The sequence below is a fragment of the Engystomops pustulosus genome, chromosome 3 (genome assembly GCF_040894005.1).
Source record: "Engystomops pustulosus chromosome 3, aEngPut4.maternal, whole genome shotgun sequence".
Taxonomy (NCBI): Eukaryota; Metazoa; Chordata; class Amphibia; order Anura; family Leptodactylidae; genus Engystomops; species Engystomops pustulosus.
In genome coordinates this window covers 222,426,580-222,448,133 of record NC_092413.1, presented here as the reverse complement: position 1 = coordinate 222,448,133, position 21,554 = coordinate 222,426,580, and the positions used below count along the sequence as shown (strand labels likewise).

The window sequence follows — 21,554 nt, the reverse complement described above, 5'->3', positions numbered from 1 at the left end:
TGGGATATTATATGATAACACAGTCGCCTCTGCTACATCAAATATAGGAACAGCTGTAGCAGAGCTGAGTGTGTCATTGGGTAGAACTTATAGTAATGTAATAATGTGGTATCTGCTGGGATATTACATGATAGCACAATCGCCTCTACTACACCAGATATAAGAACAGATGTAGCAGAGCTGAGTGTGTCATTAGGTAGAATGTAGAGTAATATCACAATGGGGTATCTGCTGGGATATTATATGATAACACAGTCGCCTCTGCTACATCAAATATAGGAACAGATGTAGCAGAGCTGAGTGTGTCATTGGGTAGAACTTATAGTAATGTAATAATGTGGTATCTGCTGGGATATTACATGATAGCACAATCGCCACTGCTACATCAGATATACGAACAGATGTAGCAGAGCTGAGTGTGTCATTGGGTAGAACTTAGAGTAATATCACAATGTGGTATCTGCTGGAATATTACATGATACCACAATCGCCTCTGCTACATCAAATATAGGAACAGATGTAGTAGAGCTGAGTGTGTCATTGGGTAGAACTTAGAGTAATATCACAATGTGGTATCTGCTGGGATATTACATGATAACACAATCGCCTCTGCTACATCAGGTCTCGCATCCAGCATGTGCACAGACAGGGCAGAGAGGAGAAGGTGTCTGGCTCAAATCCTTGGCTAACCCTAAGAGAAGTAAAGCCATGTGTCCAGGGTCTTAATGCCTGTCCTGACCTGAGACAGCTGACATTTTGGTGCAGTGTATCAGCCAAGGATCCCCTCTGGATCCTATGCACTAATCTCCAGGCTTGTGGCTTTGACATACACTGATACACTGTAACAAAGTCTCAGAATAGCAGAGGATTTCTGCTCCTGGCGTGTTCTGCTTTCAGACACATTGGGGCAGATTTATCAAGCAGTCTGAAAGTCAGAATATTTCTAGTTGCCCATGGCAACCAATCACAGCTCAGCTTTCATTTCACCAGTGCTCATGAATATTTTAAAGGGGAGCTGTGATTGGTCGCCATGGACAACCAGAAATATTCTGACTTTCAGACAGCTTGATAAATCTGCCGCATTTATTCTTCTGTCATCACCAGGACTTGCCTCTCTCCCCCATCCTGGGCGCCAGCTTTGACCTGCACTGATACATTGTAACAAATAGCTTTGCAGTTTAAGAAGGACTAGGTCAAGAACATAATGCAAACAAATAAATTAGTTCTTACAGCTGAGGATTTGTTACAATTGTACCAAGTCATATGGAAAATCCTTAGCCAAGATTTTACCTGCACTGATACATTGTACCAAAATATCAGAAAAGCAAAGGGATTTCTGCTTCTGATGAGTTCCGCTCACTGAAAAGATCAATCTTCAATCCTTACCACAACTAGTACTGGCACATTGCAGCAACACCTCAGCAGTGTCAGAGGGACTAACTCAAGGACTGTTGTAAGTCCTTGAATATAAACAGAACTATTAGTTGTCATATCTGAGGATTTGTTACAGTTGTATTCAGTCATCTGTGATCTACAGAGCCAGGAATGTAGACTGCAACATTTTACCTGCACTGACTCATTGTAACAAACTGGTTTACCTGCACTGATACATTGTAACAAACAATCAGAACAGCAGTATGAATTCAGCTGTTGAAGTTTGTCTTCAATCTTGTCAATAACCAATCTCTCCCCTGTCCTGGACTCTATCTGTGTCCTGAACTGATACATTGTAACAAACACAAGAACTAGGTCAAGACCTGCATGTAAACAGAAGAATCTGAAGATTTTGTTACAATTCTCTTCTTCAGATTTTACCTGATACATTGTAACAAACTTTCAGATAAGGAGAGTCAGGGTGGCAGTTGCAGAGGAGCTGTTGGGTCACATGACTGATAGTGGGCGGAGCAAAGGGTGGATTTTGAAAACTGCTCTGGGTGTGACTAGAGGAAAGATGAAATGATTGAACATAGATTATAGATAGTGCAGGATGTGTATATATATATATATATATATATATATATATATATATATATATATATATATATATATATACATGTGGTGATGTAGCAGAGCCGAGTTTGTCATGTGCTGTTATTGTCAGTGTTAATAGGAGGGTCATGCGAGGAGACAATGGGGCAGATTTACTTACCCGGTCCATTCGCGATCCAGCGGCGCATTCTCTGCGCTGGATTCGGGTCCGGCCAGGATTTATTAAGGTAGTTCCTCCGACGTCCACCAGGTGGCGCTGCTGCGGTGAAAAGCATCGGAACGCGCTGGAGTTCACTGAGCCGGGCTGAGTGAAGGTAAGTGCAAGCTCCGCAACAGATTTTTTTTTTTAAATGCGGACGGTTTTTCCGAATCCGGCCACGCCCCCGATTTCCGTCGCGTGCATGCGCCATAATCCGATGGCGTGCGCCAAAATCCCGGGGCAATTCAGGGGAAATTGGCGCAAATCGGAAATATTCGGGTAACACGTCAGAAAAACGCGAATCAGGCCCTTAGTAAATGACCCCCAATGATTTTAACTAAAAATATGGTGACGCCCCTCAAGGGGTTAAAATCCAGCAGTAGGAAGTGATTGATAATCCGCAGCGCAGGATGACAGTCTCAGCTCTGCTGTGTCAGCACACATTTTTGCATAAATATGAAGAATTTTTTGAATCCTTTCACCTTTATGTCCATTTATGTCCCTGAGAATTTTTTCAGTGCTTGCACTTTTCAGATTGCAGCTCATGTAAAAAAACTGTGGTCACATGACGATGCGGGATCGGACATCTCACGTGATGAGTCAGACAGCGGCTGTCACAGGAAATCTCTTCCCTTAGTCAGCAGTTACTTTATACAGTCACATTGTGCAGTCTCACTGCAGGGGAAAGGTGCAGGAATCGCGCAGCCAGAGTCTACAGCTCAGTGTGTGCACAGTGTCAGGAGGTCGCCAGAGTCTACAGCTCAGTGTGTGCACAGTGTCAGGAGGAGGCAGCCACAGTCTACAGCTCAGTGTGTGCACAGAGATAGGAGGAGGCAGCCACAGTCTACAGCTCAGTGTGTGCACAGTGTCAGGAGGAGGCAACCACAGTCTACAGCTCAGTGTGTGCACAGTGTCAGGAGGAGGCAGCCACAGTCTACAGATCAGTGTGTGCACAGTGTCAGGAGGAGGCAGCCACAGTCTACAGATCAGTGTGTGCACAGTGTCAGGAGGAGGCAGCCACAGTCTACATCTCACTGTGTGCACAGTGTCAGGAGGCAGCAATAGTCTACAGCTCAGCATGTGCACAGTGTCAGGAGGCCACCACAGTCTACAGCTCAGTGTGCTCACAGTGTCAGGAAGCTGCCAGAGCCTACAGCTCAGTAGGACACAATATTGTCACATCAGCACACAATATTAATGGACAATAGGACCTCCTCCTCCTGTAGACACAGTTCTAAGCTCCAGTAAGCACAATGTCAGGAGGCAGCTGATGAGATGAGTGAACCATGAAGAGTCCATTCTGTGGAGGGTGATTGAGCTTCTTCCCTCTCATTAGAGGACATTAGGACAATGCAGGATGAGAAAAGCCACCAGAGAAGCAGACAGACAAGGGAAATGCTCTCAGCTTGTCCCATCCCATTGGTAGACAATAGGCCTCCAATAAATGTCAGGAAGCAGCCGAGAAGATGTAAAGCCACCAGGTAACCATAAAGTAAGGAGAACCTCATGGAAGAGGGGACTCAACTTCTTCCATCACATTAATGAGGATTGGAGTCACCTCTAGACTAAATCCGTAGATCATCCTATGATAGGACCTCCTCCTCATCTCCGGTAAGCACAATGTCAGGAGGCAGCTGAGGAGATGTAAAGCCGCCAGTGAACAATGACATAGGCAGAGCACATTCTCTGGACCCAGCTTGTCCCATCTCATAAGTAAACACTAGAACAACCTCCACCTCTACTGGATACAATCTGCAGGTCACACAATGCACAATGTCAGGAGGCAGCTGAGGAGATGTAAAGCCACCAGTGAACCATGAAGGAGACACTACATTCTCTGGACTCAGCTTGTACCCATCTCATTAGTAGTCACTAGGACAACCTCCATCACCTCTGGACACAATCATTATGTCACAGTAAGCACAATGTCAGGAGGCAGCTCAGGAGATGTAAAGCCACTAGTGACCCATGAAGTAGACACTACATTCTCCGGACTCAGCTTGTCCCATCTCATTAGTAGACACTTGGACAACCTCCATCACCTCTGAACACATGTCACAGTAAGCACAATGTCTGGAGGCAGCTCAGGAGATGTAAAGCCACCAGTGATGAGTGAAGTAGGGGGGACACTTATCTGTTGGGGTGTCTCTGGTGGAGACCCTCCCTGGCAGTCCTATGTAAGACCCCACACATCACGGCAGTCGCCTCCTGACACTCTCAGCTCTGCTACATCCGTATAGTTTTACATCTCGCTGTAACATCATCTGATTATCTGACGCCAAACACTTCTGCTGCCAAAACTATGAGTGAGCGGGAGCAGAGTCCGTCCTCCGGTATTACCCAAGCTGCAGCGGAAAGTGAAACCTCCATCCAGGCCCAGGAAAATGTACAAGACCCGCAGCGTAGACTCACACGATTAACCCTTAGCGGTGCGTTATGTCTTGTACTCTAGTCACATCCAGAGCTGCGTCAAAAAGTAACTGATTCTCTGCTTCTTTTTCATCACTGATACCTGCAACTAAGCTGATAAATATCCTGGATCAGTGTAATATGAGAACTATATGGCGGTATTATGTGAGAACTATATGGCGGTATTACTGGAGAACTATATAGCAGTATTATATGGGAACTATATGGCAGTATTATATGAGAACTATATGGCAGTATTATATGAGAACTATATGGCAGTATTAGGTGAGAACTATATTGAGAATATATGAGTGACTTAGTATGTACAGGTCATGCGGTTCCTCCAGGGCGCTGGTCGCGGTGTTGTCGGCATAGATGGAGGTCACGGGTTGTTTTCAAGTTGTCTCTGTTATTCTCTGGATCAGTAGGTTCCTTCACCTGAGTGTGACTCACACACCTCGTCCTGACAGGAGGCGTCACCTGAGTGTGACTCACACACCTCGTCCTGACAGGAGGCGTCACCTGAGCGTGACTCACACACCTCGTCCTGACAGGAGGCGTCACCTGAGTGTGACTCACACACCTCGTCCTGACAGGAGGCGTCACCTGAGTGTGACTCACACACCTCGTCCTGACAGGAGGCGTCACCTGAGTGACTCACACACCTCGTCCTGACAGGAGGCGTCACCTGAGCGCCACATTCCTGGGTCATTGCCGGGACGCGCTCTACCAGAGACCTACGCAGTGCGGTATTATGTACACGCGCTCTACCTGAGACGCACGCAGTGCGGTATTATGTACACACGCTCTACCAGAGACCTACGCAGTGCGGTATTATGTACACGCGCTCTACCAGAGACATACGCAGTGCGGTAATGTGTACACGCACTCTACCAGAGACGCACGCAGTGCGGTATTATGTACACGTGCTCTACCAGAGACATACACAGTGCGGTATTATGTACACGCGCACTACCAGAGACGCACGCAGTGCGGTATTATGTACACGCGCTCTACCAAAGACATACGCAGTGCGGTATTATGTACACGCGCTCTACCAGAGACGCACGCAGTGCGGTAATATGTACACACGCTCTACCTGAGACCTACGCAGTGCGGTATAATGTACACGCGCTCTACCAGAGACGCACGCAGTGCGGTATTATGTACACGCGCTCTACCAGAGACATATACGCAGTACGGTATTATATACACGCGCTCTACCAGAGACGCACGCAGTACGGTATTATGTACACGGGCTCTACCAGAGACATACGCAGTGCGGTATTATGTACACGCGCTCTACCAGAGACATACGCAGTGCGGTATTATGTACACGCGCTCTACCTGAGACATACGCAGTGCAGTATTATGTACACACGCTCTACCTGAGACATACGCAGTGCGGTATTATGTACACACGCTCTACCAGAGACATACGCAGTGCAGTATTATGTACACACGCTCTACCAGAGACATACGCAGTGCGGTATTATGTACACACGCTCTACCTGAGACATACGCAGTGCGGTATTATGTACACACGCTCTACCGGAGACATACGCAGTGCAGTATTATGTACACACGCTCTACCAGAGACATACGCAGTGCGGTATTATGTACATGCGCTCTACCTGAGACATACGCAATGCAGTATTATGTACACACGCTCTACCTGAGACATACGCAGTGCGGTATTATGTACACACGCTCTACCTGAGACATACGCAGTGCGGTATTATGTACACGCGCTCTACCTGAGACATACGCAGTGCAGTATTATGTACACACGCTCTACCTGAGACATACGCAGTGCGGTATTATGTACACGCGCTCTACCTGAGACATACGCAGTGCAGTATTATGTACACACGCTCTACCAGAGACATACGCAGTGCGGTATTACGTACACGCGCTCTACCTGAGACATACGCAGTGCAGTATTATGTACACACGCTCTACCTGAGACATACGCAGTGCGGTATTATGTACACGCGCTCTACCAGAGACGCACGCAGTGCGATATTATGTACACGCGCTGTACCAGAGACATACGCAGTGCGGTATTATGTACACGCGCTCTACCAGAGACATACGCAGTGCGGTATTATGTACACGCGCTCTACCTGAGACATACGCAGTGCGGTATTATGTACACGCGCTCTACCAGAGACATACGCAGTGTGGTATTATGTACACACGCTCTACCAGAGACATACGCAGTGCGGTATTATGTACACACGCTCTACCAGAGACATACGCAGTGCGGTATTATGTACACACGCTCTACCAGAGACATACACAGTGCGGTATTATGTACACATGATCTACCAGAGACATACGCAGTGCGGTATTATGTACACATGCTCTACCAGAGACATACGCAGTGCGGTATAATGTACACGCGCTCTACCAGAGACATACGCAGTGCGGTATTATGTACACACGCTCTACCAGAGACATACGCAGTGCGGTATTATGTACACGTGCTCTACCAGAGACGCACGCAGTGCGGTATTATGTACACACCCTCTACCAGAGACATACACAGTGCGGTATTATGTACACACGCTCTACCAGAGACATACGCAGTGCGGTATTATGTACACACGCTCTACCAGAGACATACGCAGTGCGGTATTATGTACACGCGCTCTACCAGAGACATACGCAGTGCGGTATTATGTACACACGCTCTACCTGAGACATACGCAGTGCGGTATAATGTACACGCGCTCTACCAGAGACATACGCAGTGCGGTATTATGTACACATGATCTACCAGAGACATACGCAGTGCGGTATTATGTACACACGCTCTACCAGAGACATACGCAGTGCGGTATTATGTACACACGCTCTACCAGAGACATACGCAGTGCGGTATTATGTACACACGCTCTACCAGAGACGCACGCAGTGCGGTATTATGTACACACGCTCTACCAGAGACATACCCAGTGCGGTATTATGTACACGTGCTCTACCAGAGACATATGCAGTGCGGTATTATGTACACGCGCTCTACCAGAGACGCACGCAGTGCGGTATTATGTACACACGCTCTACCAGAGACATACACAGTGCGGTATTATGTACACGCGCTCTACCAGAGACATACGCAGTGCGGTATAATGTACACGCGCTCTACCATAGACATACGCAGTTCCCATCACCTGACCTCTACAAGAAGTCAGTATATGGCAGAATTACGTAGGAGCAGCAGTATATGGCAGAATTACGTTGCAGCAGCAGTATATGGCAGAATTACGTAGGAGCAGCAGTATATGGCGGAATTACGTAGGAGCAGCAGTATATGGCAGAATTACGTAGGAGCAGCAGTATATGGCAGAATTACGTAGGAGCAGCAGTATATGGCGGAATTACGTTGGAGCAGCAGTATATGGCAGAATTATGTTGCAGCAGCAGTATATGGCAGAATTACGTAGGAGCAGCAGTATATGGCGGAATTACGTTGGAGCAGCAGTATATGGCAGAATTACGTAGGAGCAGCAGTATATGGCAGAATTACGTAGGAGCAGCAGTATATGGCAGAATTACGTAGGAGCAGCAGTATATGGCGGAATTACGTTGGAGCAGCAGTATATGGCAGAATTACGTAGGAGCAGCAGTATATGGCAGAATTACGTAGGAGCAGCAGTATATGGCAGAATTACGTTGGAGCAGCAGTATATGGCAGAATTACGTAGGAGCAGCAGTATATGGCAGAATTACGTAGGAGCAGCAGTATATGGCAGAATTACGTTGGAGCAGCAGTATATGGCGGAATTACGTTGGAGCAGCAGTATATGGCAGAATTACGTAGGAGCAGCAGTATATGGCAGAATTACGTAGGAGCAGCAGTATATGGCAGAATTACGTAGGAGCAGCAGTATATGGCGGAATTACGTTGGAGCAGCAGTATATGGCAGAATTACGTTGCAGCAGCAGTATATGGCAGAATTACGTAGGAGCAGCAGTATATGGCAGAATTACGTAGGAGCAGCAGTATATGGCAGAATTACGTTGGAGCAGCAGTATATGGCGGAATTACGTAGGAGCAGCAGTATATGGCGGAATTACGTAGGAGCAGCAGTATATGGCAGAATTACGTAGGAGCAGCAGTATATGGCAGAATTACGTAGGAGCAGCAGTATATGGCAGAATTACGTAGGAGCAGCAGTATATGGCAGAATTACGTTGGAGCAGCAGTATATGGCAGAATTACGTGGGAGCAGCAGTATATGGCAGAATTACGTAGGAGCAGCAGTATATGGCAGAATTACGTTGGAGCAGCAGTATATGGCGGAATTACGTTGGAGCAGCAGTATATGGCAGAATTACGTAGGAGCAGCAGTATATGGCAGAATTACGTAGGAGCAGCAGTATATGGCAGAATTACGTAGGAGCAGCAGTATATGGCGGAATTACGTTGGAGCAGCAGTATATGGCAGAATTACGTTGCAGCAGCAGTATATGGCAGAATTACGTAGGAGCAGCAGTATATGGCAGAATTACGTAGGAGCAGCAGTATATGGCAGAATTACGTTGGAGCAGCAGTATATGGCGGAATTACGTAGGAGCAGCAGTATATGGCGGAATTACGTAGGAGCAGCAGTATATGGCAGAATTACGTAGGAGCAGCAGTATATGGCAGAATTACGTAGGAGCAGCAGTATATGGCAGAATTACGTAGGAGCAACAGTATATGGCGGAATTCTGTGGGAAGATAATGACAGTATGACACAGAAACTGTACGGCCATATTATATGAGATCTGTATAGCAGTATATAGCAGTAAAGTGGGAACTATATGGTAGTATTAAGCGGTGTCTGTAGTACCATGATGCACAGTATGACAGTATATGTTAGCATTATATAAAAATAATATAGCAGTATTACACAGAGACTATGGGGGGATTTATCAGGTTTTGTGCCTGGACACATCGGAAATAATCTGAAACTTGTGTGTGCAGTATTATATAACCGCTATACTCTGCCATTACTGTAACGCTGCCCCCTGGTGGTGATAGTCCAGAACTTCTCCTGCCATATCTTACACAGATGTCACCCGGGGTGCTCTCCTCACTGATAACTTACCTCTGTCTTGTAGGTGGGCAGACAACTTTGAAGCTAAAGGATGTAAAGGATCGCAGTCCCATCAGTTCCAGCACCCGTTCCTGCAGGTGGGAGACCCCTCTATGGAGGACACGTAGGGGCACAGTTACTTACAGGGTCACTGGAGTTCACCATCTTTTTTGTGGGGCATCTTTAACATGGGGGGTTTAAAGTTAAATCCCGCACTCAGTCCGAATCATCCTGCTGCTACTAACAACACACACAAAGGTGTGATTAAACCTCTCTCCAGGGACATTACCTAAAACTGTGTGCATAGAGCACAGAGCACAGCAGTGTGAGGAAAACACCTGACACGATCCTGGAATATAAATCCATACCTCATAGTCCTGCTGCTACTAACAACACACACAAAGGTCTGAATACACTGCTCTCCAGGGACAATACCTGTGTGCATAGAGCACAGAGCACAGCAGTGTGAGGACACACCCCCAGACACAATCCTGCTATATTAATCCATATTACACGGTTCTGCTACTATTAACAACACACAAAGGTAAGGGATACAATTAACATTGACTGTCGTTTGCCCTTAAATTACATTCCCTTTAAACATCACATCACTTAAAGGGATGTTTCAGAATTTAGATAATGATGACATATTATTATCAGACTGATGTGTGGGATTGATTCTTAACTCCCGGCCACTGAATGGGACAGAGCCTGCAGTACCGCTCCTGGCCACTATGACATGTGCAGCCTGGGTGCTTGTAGTCAGACCACAGTCAGTCCTAGGGACCACAGGGTTGCTGGGAATAGGCCATGAAGTCCTGGATTTCCCCTTTAAGAGGTGGCCGGCTGATCGGGTGTCTGTCTCCTAGGCGGTGGGCATGTTCCTGGGTGAGCTCTCCTGTCTGGCCGTCTTCTACATCCTGGTATTCAAGGACCGCCGATCCCCGGAGCCCACCCTGGCGCCATCGCAGCCCTTCAGCTCCCTGCTCTTCCTTCCTCCGGCGATCTGTGACATGACGGGCACCAGCATCATGTATGTAGGTAAGTACCGGCCCCGAGGGCACAACCATCTGCACGTATTGTTCAGTACATTATGTGCTTCTGTTTAGCTCACAGAGCATTGTCTGCACCAGAAACAATTGTCTCCACTTCTCAGCTGAGCAGTTCTAGGGTTTGCTACAATGTATCAGTCTTGGTTCAAAGACTCACAGAGCATTGTTTGACCTGAATACAGAGCGCAGGACCAGCCATGTGCTAAACACATTGTAACAAAGTCTCAGCTGAGGGCAGGATTATATATGATTGTATCTGGTATAGACAACACTCTGTGAGCTGCACATATATACATATATATCTTGTGTTTTCCATATTCCAGCTCTGAACATGACCAGCGCCTCCAGCTTCCAGATGTTACGAGGAGCCGTCATCATCTTCACTGGACTCCTATCCGTCGCCTTCCTGGGGAGGAAACTGGAGAACAGCCAATGGGTCGGGATATTTGTCACCATCGCAGGACTGGTCATCGTAGGACTGGCAGATCTGCTGAGCGGTCATGGGAGCGGGAGGAATCTCAGTGATGTCATAACAGGTACAGGGATATACACACAGTGATGTCACAGTACAGGGATAATACACACAGTGATGTCACAATAAAGAGATAATACACACAGTGATGTCACAGTACAGGGATAATACACACAGTGATGTCACAGTACAGGGATAATACACACAGTGATGTCACAGTACAGAGATAATACACACAGTGATGTCACAATACAGAGATAATACACACAGTGATGTCACAGTACAGGGATAATACACACAGTGATGTCACAGTACAGGGATAATACACACAGTGTTGTCACAGTACAGAGATAATACACACAGTGATGTCACAATACAGAGATAATACACACAGTGATGTCACAGTACAGGGATAATACACACAGTGATGTCACAGTACAGGGATAATACACACAGTGATGTCACAGTACAGGGATATACACACAGTGATGTCACAATACAGAGATAATACACACAGTGATGTCACAGTACAGGGATAATACACACAGTGATGTCACAGTACAGGAATAATACACACAGTGATGTCACAGTACAGGGATAATACACACAGTGATGTCACAATACAGAGATAATACACACAGTGATGTCACAGTACAGGAATAATACACACAGTGATGTCACAGTACAGGGATAATACACACAGTGATGTCACAATACAGAGATAATACACACAGTGATGTCACAGTACAGGGATAATACACACAGTGATGTCACAGTACAGGGATAATACACACAGTGATGTCACAATAAAGAGATAATACACACAGTGATGTCACAGTACAGGGATAATACACACAGTGATGTCACAGTACAGGGATAATACACACAGTGATGTCACAGTACAGAGATAATACACACAGTGATGTCACAATACAGAGATAATACACACAGTGATGTCACAGTACAGGGATAATACACACAGTGATGTCACAGTACAGGGATAATACACACAGTGTTGTCACAGTACAGAGATAATACACACAGTGATGTCACAATACAGAGATAATACACACAGTGATGTCACAGTACAGGGATAATACACACAGTGATGTCACAGTACAGGGATAATACACACAGTGATGTCACAGTACAGGGATATACACACAGTGATGTCACAATACAGAGATAATACACACAGTGATGTCACAGTACAGGGATAATACACACAGTGATGTCACAGTACAGGAATAATACACACAGTGATGTCACAGTACAGGGATAATACACACAGTGATGTCACAGTACAGGGATATACACACAGTGATGTCACAGTACAGGGATAATACACACAGTGATGTCACAGTACAGGGATATACACACAGTGATGTTACAATACAGAGATAATACACACAGTGATGTCCCAGTACAGAGATAATACACACAGTGATGTCACAGTACAGGGATAATACACACAGTGATGTCACAGTACAGAGATAATACACACAGTGATGTCACAGTACAGGGATAATACACACAGTGATGTCACAGTACACGGATAATAGACACAGTGATATCACAGTACAGGGATAATACACACAGTGATGTCACAGTACAGGGATAATACACACAGTGATGTCACAGTACAGAGATAATACACACAGTGATGTCACAATACAGAGATAATACACACAGTGATGTCACAGTACAGGGATAATACACACAGTGATGTCACAGTACAGGGATAATACACACAGTGTTGTCACAGTACAGAGATAATACACACAGTGATGTCACAATACAGAGATAATACACACAGTGATGTCACAGTACAGGGATAATACACACAGTGATGTCACAGTACAGGGATAATACACACAGTGATGTCACAGTACAGGGATATACACACAGTGATGTCACAATACAGAGATAATACACACAGTGATGTCACAGTACAGGGATAATACACACAGTGATGTCACAGTACAGGAATAATACACACAGTGATGTCACAGTACAGGGATAATACACACAGTGATGTCACAGTACAGGGATATACACACAGTGATGTCACAGTACAGGGATAATACACACAGTGATGTCACAGTACAGGGATATACACACAGTGATGTTACAATACAGAGATAATACACACAGTGATGTCCCAGTACAGAGATAATACACACAGTGATGTCACAGTACAGGGATAATACACACAGTGATGTCACAGTACAGAGATAATACACACAGTGATGTCACAGTACAGGGATAATACACACAGTGATGTCACAGTACACGGATAATAGACACAGTGATATCACAGTACAGGGATAATACACACAGTGATGTCACAGTACAGAGATAATACACACAGTGATGTCACCATACAGGGATAATACACACAGTGATGTCACAGTACAGAGATAATACACACAGTGATGTCACCATACAGGGGTAATACACACAGTGATGTCACAGTACACGGATAATACACACAGTGATGTCACAGTGCAGGGATAATACACACAGTGATGTCACAGTACAGGGATAATACACACAGTGATGTCACAGTACAGGGATAATACACACAGTGATGTCACAGTGCAGAGATAATACACACAGTGATGTCACAGTACATGGATAATACACACAGTGATGTCACAGTACAGGGATCATACACATAGTGATGTCACAGTGCAGGGATAATACACACAGTGATGTCACAGTACAGGGATAATACACACAGTGATGTCACAATACAGAGATAATACACACAGTGATGTCACAGTACAGGGATAATACACACAGTGATGTCACAGTACAGAGATAATACACACAGTGATGTCACAGTACAGGGGTAATACACACAGTGATGTCACAGTACACGGATAATACACACAGTGATGTCACAGTACAGGGATAATACACACAGTGATGTCACAGTGCAGGGATAATACACACAGTGATGTCACAGTACAGGGATAATACACACAGCGATGTCACAGTACAGGGATAATACACACAGTGATGTCACAGTACAGGGATCATACACATAGTGATGTCACAGTGCAGGGATAATACACACAGTGATGTCACAGTACAGGGATAATACACACAGTGATGTCACAGTACAGGGATAATACACACAGTGATGTCACAGTACAGGGATAATACACACAGTGATGTCACAGTACATGGATAATACACACAGTGATATCACAGTACAGGGATAATACACACAGTGATGTCACAGTACAGGGGTAATACACACAGTGATGTCACAGTACAGGGATAATACACACAGTGATGTCACAGTACAGGGATAATACACACAGTGATGTCACAGTACAGGGATAATGCACACAGTGATGTCACATTACAGGGATAATACACACAGTGATGTCACAGCACAGGGATAATACACACAGTGATGTCACAGTGCAGGGATAATACACACAGTGATGTCACAGTACATGGATAATACACACAGTGATGTCACAGTACAGGGACAATACACACAGTGATGTCACAGTACAGAGATAATACACACAGTGATGTCACAGTACAGGGATAATACACACAGTGATGTCACAGTACAGAGATAATACACACAGTGATGTCACAGTACACGGATAATAGACACAGTGATGTCACAGTACAGGGATAATACACACAGTGATGTCACAGTACAGGGATAATACACACAGTGATGTCACAGTACAGAGATAATACACACAGTGATGTCACAGTACAGGGATAATACACACAGTGATGTCACAGTACAGGGATATACACACAGTGATGTCACAGTACAGGGATAATACACACAGTGATGTCACAGTACAGGGATATACACACAGTGATGTCACAATACAGAGATAATACACACAGTGATGTCCCAGTACAGAGATAATACACACAGTGATGTCACAGTACAGGGATAATACACACAGTGATGTCACAGTACAGAGATAATACACACAGTGATGTCACAGTACAGGGATAATACACACAGTGATGTCACAGTACACGGATAATAGACACAGTGATATCACAGTACAGGGATAATACACACAGTGATGTCACAGTACAGAGATAATACACACAGTGATGTCACCATACAGGGATAATACACACAGTGATGTCACAGTACAGGGGTAATACACACAGTGATGTCACAGTACACGGATAATACACACAGTGATGTCACAGTACAGGGATAATACACACAGTGATGTCACAGTGCAGGGATAATACACACAGTGATGTCACAGTACAGGATAATACACACAGTGATGTCACAGTACAGGATAATACACACAGTGATGTCACAGTACAGGGATAATACACACAGTGATGTCACAGTACAGAGATAATACACACAGTGATGTCACAGTACAGGGATAATACACACAGTGATGTCACAGTACAGGGATAATACACACAGTGATGTCACAGTACAGGGATCATACACATAGTGATGTCACAGTGCAGGGATAATACACACAGTGATGTCACAGTACAGGGATAATACACACAGTGATGTCACAGTACAGGGATAATACACACAGTGATGTCACAGTACATGGATAATACACACAGTGATATCACAGTACAGGGATAATACACACAGTGATGTCACCATACAGGGATAATACACACAGTGATGTCACAGTACAGGGGTAATACACACAGTGATGTCACAGTACACGGATAATACACACAGTGATGTCACAGTACACGGATAATACACACAGTGATGTCACAGTACAGGGATAATACACACAGTGATGTCACAGTACAGGGATAATACACACAGTGATGTCACATTACAGGGATAATACACACAGTGATGTCACAGTACAGGGATAATACACACAGTGATGTCACAGTACAGGGATAATACACACAGTGATGTCACAGTACAGAGATAATACACACAGTGATGTCACAGTGCAGGGATAATACACACAGTGATGTCACAGTACATGGATAATACACACAGTGATGTCACAGTACAGGGATAATACACACAGTGATGTCACAGTACAGAGATAATACACACAGTGATGTCACAGTACAGGGATAATACACACAGTGATGTCACAGTACAGAGATAATACACACAGTGATGTCACAGTACACGGATAATAGACACAGTGATGTCACAGTACAGGGATAATACACACAGTGATGTCACAGTACAGGGATAATACACACAGTGATGTCACAGTACAGGATAATACACACAGTGATGTCACAGTACAGAGATAATACACACAGTGATGTCACAGTACAGAGATAATACACACAGTGATGTCACAGTACAGGGATAATACACACAGTGATGTCACAGTACAGGGATAATACACACAGTGATGTCACAGTACAGGGATAATACACACAGTGAGGTCACAGTACAGGGATAATAGACACAGTGATGTCACAGTACAGGGATAATACACACAGTGATGTCACAGTACAGGGATAATACACACAGTGATGTCACAGTACAGAGATAATACACACAGTGATGTCACAGTACAGGGATAATACACACAGTGATGTCACAGTACAGAGATAATACACACAGTGATGTCACAGTACAGAGATAATACACACAGTGATGTCACAGTACAGGGATAATACACACAGTGATGTCACAGTACAGGGATAATACACACAGTGATGTCACAGTACAGGGATAATACACACAGTGAGGTCACAGTACAGGGATAATAGACACAGTGATGTCACAGTACAGGGATAATACACACAGTGATGTCACAGTACAGGGATAATACACACAGTGATGTCACAGTACAGAGATAATACACACAGTGATGTCACAGTACAGGGATAATACACACAGTGATGTCACAGTACAGAGATAATACACACAGTGATGTCACAGTACAGGGATAATACACACAGTGATGTCACAGTACAGGCTTCTATGTGTATCTGTATTAGGTGTATCTGGTACTATGGATCATTATTCTCCTCTTTCTCTCTTGTACAGGAGATCTCCTGATCATTATGGCCCAGATTATTGTCGCCATCCAAATGGTCTTGGAAGAGAAATTTGTCTACAAACACAACGTGCACCCGCTGCGGGCAGTGGGCACCGAGGGTCAGTACATCTTGTTTTATGCTTCTAGGACACTTTCACAGCTCTGCTGCTCCTCTTTGACATTGTCCCCTAAGCACAGGATGGGATATTAGTGTCTGATCCATGGGATCCAAGAGCCATGGCAGGAGGAGGATAGAACCAACTCACCCTCTGAGCCGTTTCTGATGGTGCAGGACGCTGCACAGGAGGAGTGCATCCCGAAAGTGTTACCAATAATGGAGGGTCTTCCCTTACATCCCCCAACAAACAACTACATCTCAGGAGTACTGCAGTAGTTCATGGGGGAAGACACAATTGCGACGAATTGCCCTGGGATTTTGGCGCACGCGATCGGATTTTGGTGCATCGGCGCCGGCATGCACGCAACGAAAATCGGGGGGCATGGCCAAACAAAAACCCGACGGATTCAGAAAAACCGCCGCATTTTAAAAAAAAAATGTGTCACGGGACACGCGCTTACCTTCATCCAGGTATAGGCTCATGCATTCCAGCGGGCCTCGGGGAACTTTAGCGCAGCAGCGACATCTGGTGGACGGCGGAGGAACTACCTTAGTGAATCACCGGAAGACCCGAATGCACCGCACAGAACACGCCGCTGGATCGCGAATGGGCCGGGTAAGTAAATCTGCCCCTTTGTGTTGCAAGATCAGCACTCACATGCACTGGGACGAAGAAGGTGAACTCCGGCGGACTTCAGCGCAGCAGTGACACCTGCTGGATATCGGGCGCACGGACCTTAGTGAATCGTGGCAGACCCGAATCAGCGTTGGACAAAGCACCGCGGGATCGCGACTGAACTGGGTAAGTAAATGTGCCCCAATGTTTCACCTTACCCAAGATGCACACTCCCACCTACCCTCCAAAATATTTCAGATCAGATCCAAGGTCAACCTATCTTCTAGACTCAGTTATTGATGGTCCAAAGTGGACATCTCCTTCAAGACAATATTGTGTCTGGTGGCTGATGACTCCGCATAATGTAACACTGGCTTGTTTGTCTTTCTTAGGTCTTTTTGGATTTTGCATCCTCACGTTACTGCTGATCCCCTTCTACTACATCCCGGCCGGAGATTTTAGCAGCAGTGACCGCGGGGTCCTAGAAGATTCTTTGGACGCTTTTTGCCAGATGGGGAACCAACCTCTCATTATTTTAGCTCTACTGGGTAACATCAGTAGCATCGCCTTCTTCAACTTCGCCGGCATCAGCGTCACAAAAGAAATCAGTGCCACCACTCGTATGGTCCTGGACAGCCTCCGCACTGTGGTCATCTGGGTGGTCAGCCTGGCCGTGGGGTGGGAGAAGTTTCATGCCCTGCAGATCCTTGGCTTCATCATTCTCTTGTTAGGGACTGGACTCTACAATGGGTTACACAAACCATTAATGTGTAGACGTTGCAGAGGGGAGAGCGAGGAGACACAAGGTCTTCTACAAGGAGAACGGACACCCATCAACGCAGACTGCTAATGAACATTCCAAAACTTCCCACCTAGAACTTACATGAACTGATGATTCTGTCTGGATGGACTCTACGTAGAGCTACGTATCATCATCTCTAGACACCAATCCAATCGTGATGGACATTGTCAAAGGACCTACAAAGTTTAGGTTGAATGGATAAACCCCCAAGATTATTGAAATTGTGCACTTTGTTGACCAGTCTATGGTCTTATCTTCTGACCAGGCCAAGCACTTGGTCAAAGAGGATTTCCCATAACTACAACTCAAAGTTGTACATAGAGATCTTCAGACAAGTTCTAAGCTCAAAAATAAGTGTTCATGGCTTTGAGGCTCTAAGGATGAGAAGATGACTCACCACCGGGTACCAACTCTGAAGATGACTCACCACCGGGTACCAACTCTGAAGATGACTCACCACCGGTTTCGAAAGATGGGTTACCACCTCTGAAGATGGCTCGCCAACTGTTTGGAAAGATAGTTAACCAACTGAGAAGATTATGGACCAGATGTCTAAGGGCTCGACAACAGGATAAGAGAATGACTTAGTAGAGAGAACTGGGTTGGACAATCTCAGGTCCATCTTGTTGGTCACATCTACAGTAGGACACGTTCACTTCCATACAGTGTACAACTCATACTGTTTGATGGACGTCACATAATTCAGTTATGGATTGTGTGTCCTGAACCTGGACAGACGTCTCCCAACGACCTTCGGTGAAGTCTCTAAACCCCTGCGAGATATCACCTGCTAAGAAGAACCTACAGGGAGATGGATGGGACAATGTACAGAAAGGGAAGAGTCAAGCAAAATAGTCCTAGGATTTTATTTTTTATTATAGTCATTTTAAAGTAAAATTGGGAAAGTTAAAGGTTTTTTTTAACATTTTAATGGAAGACTCTAAGTGACCTTGTACAGATCTCTAAATATGAGGTGGTTAGAGACGGGGAATTATGTTTAGGGAATTCCTTGCTATTTAGCTTATTTCTTCTCTGCACTTTAACTTTATTGTATCAGTTTTCCTGTTAAATTTCTAATTTGGCAAGCCCCACCCCTGAGGAGATGTAGGGCTCCTACACAGATCCCACCTCCTTTTCTACTCCAATGCAGAGGAAGTAACATAATAACTAACATGAGCACCACATCTGGAGGCCCATGATATCCGTGTAGGGCTCTCCAGCTCTTAGGTTTGGTGGAGACCCATGATATCCGTGTAGGGTCTCTCCAGCTCCTGGGTTTGGTGGAGACCCATGATATCCATGTAGGGTCTCTCCAGCTCCTGGGTTTGGTGGAGACCCATGATATCCGTGTAGGGTCTCTCCAGCTCCTGGGTTTGGTGGAGACCCATGATATCCGTGTAGGGTCTCTCCAGGTCCCGGGTTTGGTGGAGACCCATGATATCCGTGTAGGGTCTCTCCAGCTCCTGGGTGTGGTGGAGACCCATGATATCCGTGTAGGGTCTCTCCAGGTCCTGGGTTTGGTGGAGGCCCATGATATCTTTGTAGGGTCTCTCCAGCTCCTGGGTTTGGTGGAGACCCATGATATCCATGTAGGGTCTCTCCAGCTCCTGGGTTTGGTGGAGACCCATGATATCCGTGTAGGGTCTCTCCAGCTCCTGGGTTTGGTGGAGACCCATGATATCCGTGTAGGGTCTCTCCAGGTCCCGGGTTTGGTGGAGACCCATGATATCCGTGTAGGGTCTCTCCAGCTCCTGGGTGTGGTGGAGACCCATGATATCCGTGTAGGGTCTCTCCAGGTCCTGGGTTTGGTGGAGGCCCATGATATCTTTGTAGGGTCTCTCCAGGTCCTGGGTTTGGTGGAGACCCATGATATCTGTGTAGGATCTCTCCAGGTCCTTGGTTTGGTGGAGGCCCATAATATCCGTGTAGGGTCTCTCCAGGCCCTGGGTGTGGTGGAGGCCCATGATATCCGTGTAAGGTCTCTCCAGCTCCTGAGTTTGGTGGAGACCCATGATATCCGTGTAGGGTCTCTCCAGGTCCTGGGTGTGGTGGAGGCCCATGATATCCTTGTAGGGTCTCTCCAGGTCCTGGATTTGGTGGAGACCCATGATATCCGTGTAGGGTCTCTCCAGGTCCTGGGTTTGGTGGACACCCATGAAGCACAGTTGGCACCTTCTTAGGTAGAGTTGCACTTTATCTACTTATGGCTCTAGCATGAATTTTTTTAGTCCTTACTAGGAGAATATTTATATGTTGCTCTTCTGATGCCTTATGTCTTCTGAAATTTGGGATCTTACTTGTTGACACATTACATAGAACTGTACTAAACATTAAATAAATTCCATTTTAAATGCACAAATTAATACAAATCGAATACATTGTTTTTAGATTTTCTCCTGTTAAAAGGGATTTTCCAGGATTCGTTCCAGCAGACACCTAAGGTGCGTTATGTTGGGTTGTGCTTGTCTCGATTCTTTGCTTTGGGGCCAAATTGAAGATGTGATTCCATTACCTCGAAATGCCTCGTAAACTTGAGTTGACCAAAAAGTTATCCAAAGGATCCTTAAAGGGACAGATACCTGTAAATGGACTTCTGCAATCTCATGGATGTGTCTAAAGTGGGGTCCAGGTCCTCAAACCATGGATGGTTTCTGGAATGACCACGCTGTGGCTCCTAGTAGACACCTGTCAACTCTTGATTCTGTCAGTAAATTCCGGAAAGTATATGAACACATTGAAGAGACCCAAAATATAGTTATGTTATCCATTTCCTATAATAATCTCCTGCTAATTTGTGTT

At 45.5% G+C, this 21,554-nt stretch overlaps 1 protein-coding gene across 2 annotated transcripts in view; it reads left to right on the top strand.

Moving 5' to 3' along the window:
- SLC35F6 (solute carrier family 35 member F6) overlaps window positions 1-21,131 on the top strand; it is a 22,427-nt gene extending 1,296 nt beyond the window's left edge. The window contains exons 2-7 of one of the 2 annotated variants that reach the window (XR_011854368.1): window positions 9,710-9,782; window positions 10,554-10,725; window positions 11,060-11,272; window positions 17,228-17,338; window positions 18,346-20,551; window positions 20,744-21,131. Coding sequence is in view for 1 of the 2 variants with exons in the window: in XM_072143895.1 (XP_071999996.1) it covers window positions 9,710-9,782; window positions 10,554-10,725; window positions 11,060-11,272; window positions 17,228-17,338; window positions 18,346-18,803 (1,027 nt within the window). In the remaining variant the exon portion in view is untranslated. Of the gene's footprint in view, window positions 1-9,709; window positions 9,783-10,553; window positions 10,726-11,059; window positions 11,273-17,227; window positions 17,339-18,345 lie in introns of both variants that reach the window. The other variant, XM_072143895.1, reaches the window with a different exon arrangement.
- Window positions 21,132-21,554: the final 423 nt, after the last annotated feature.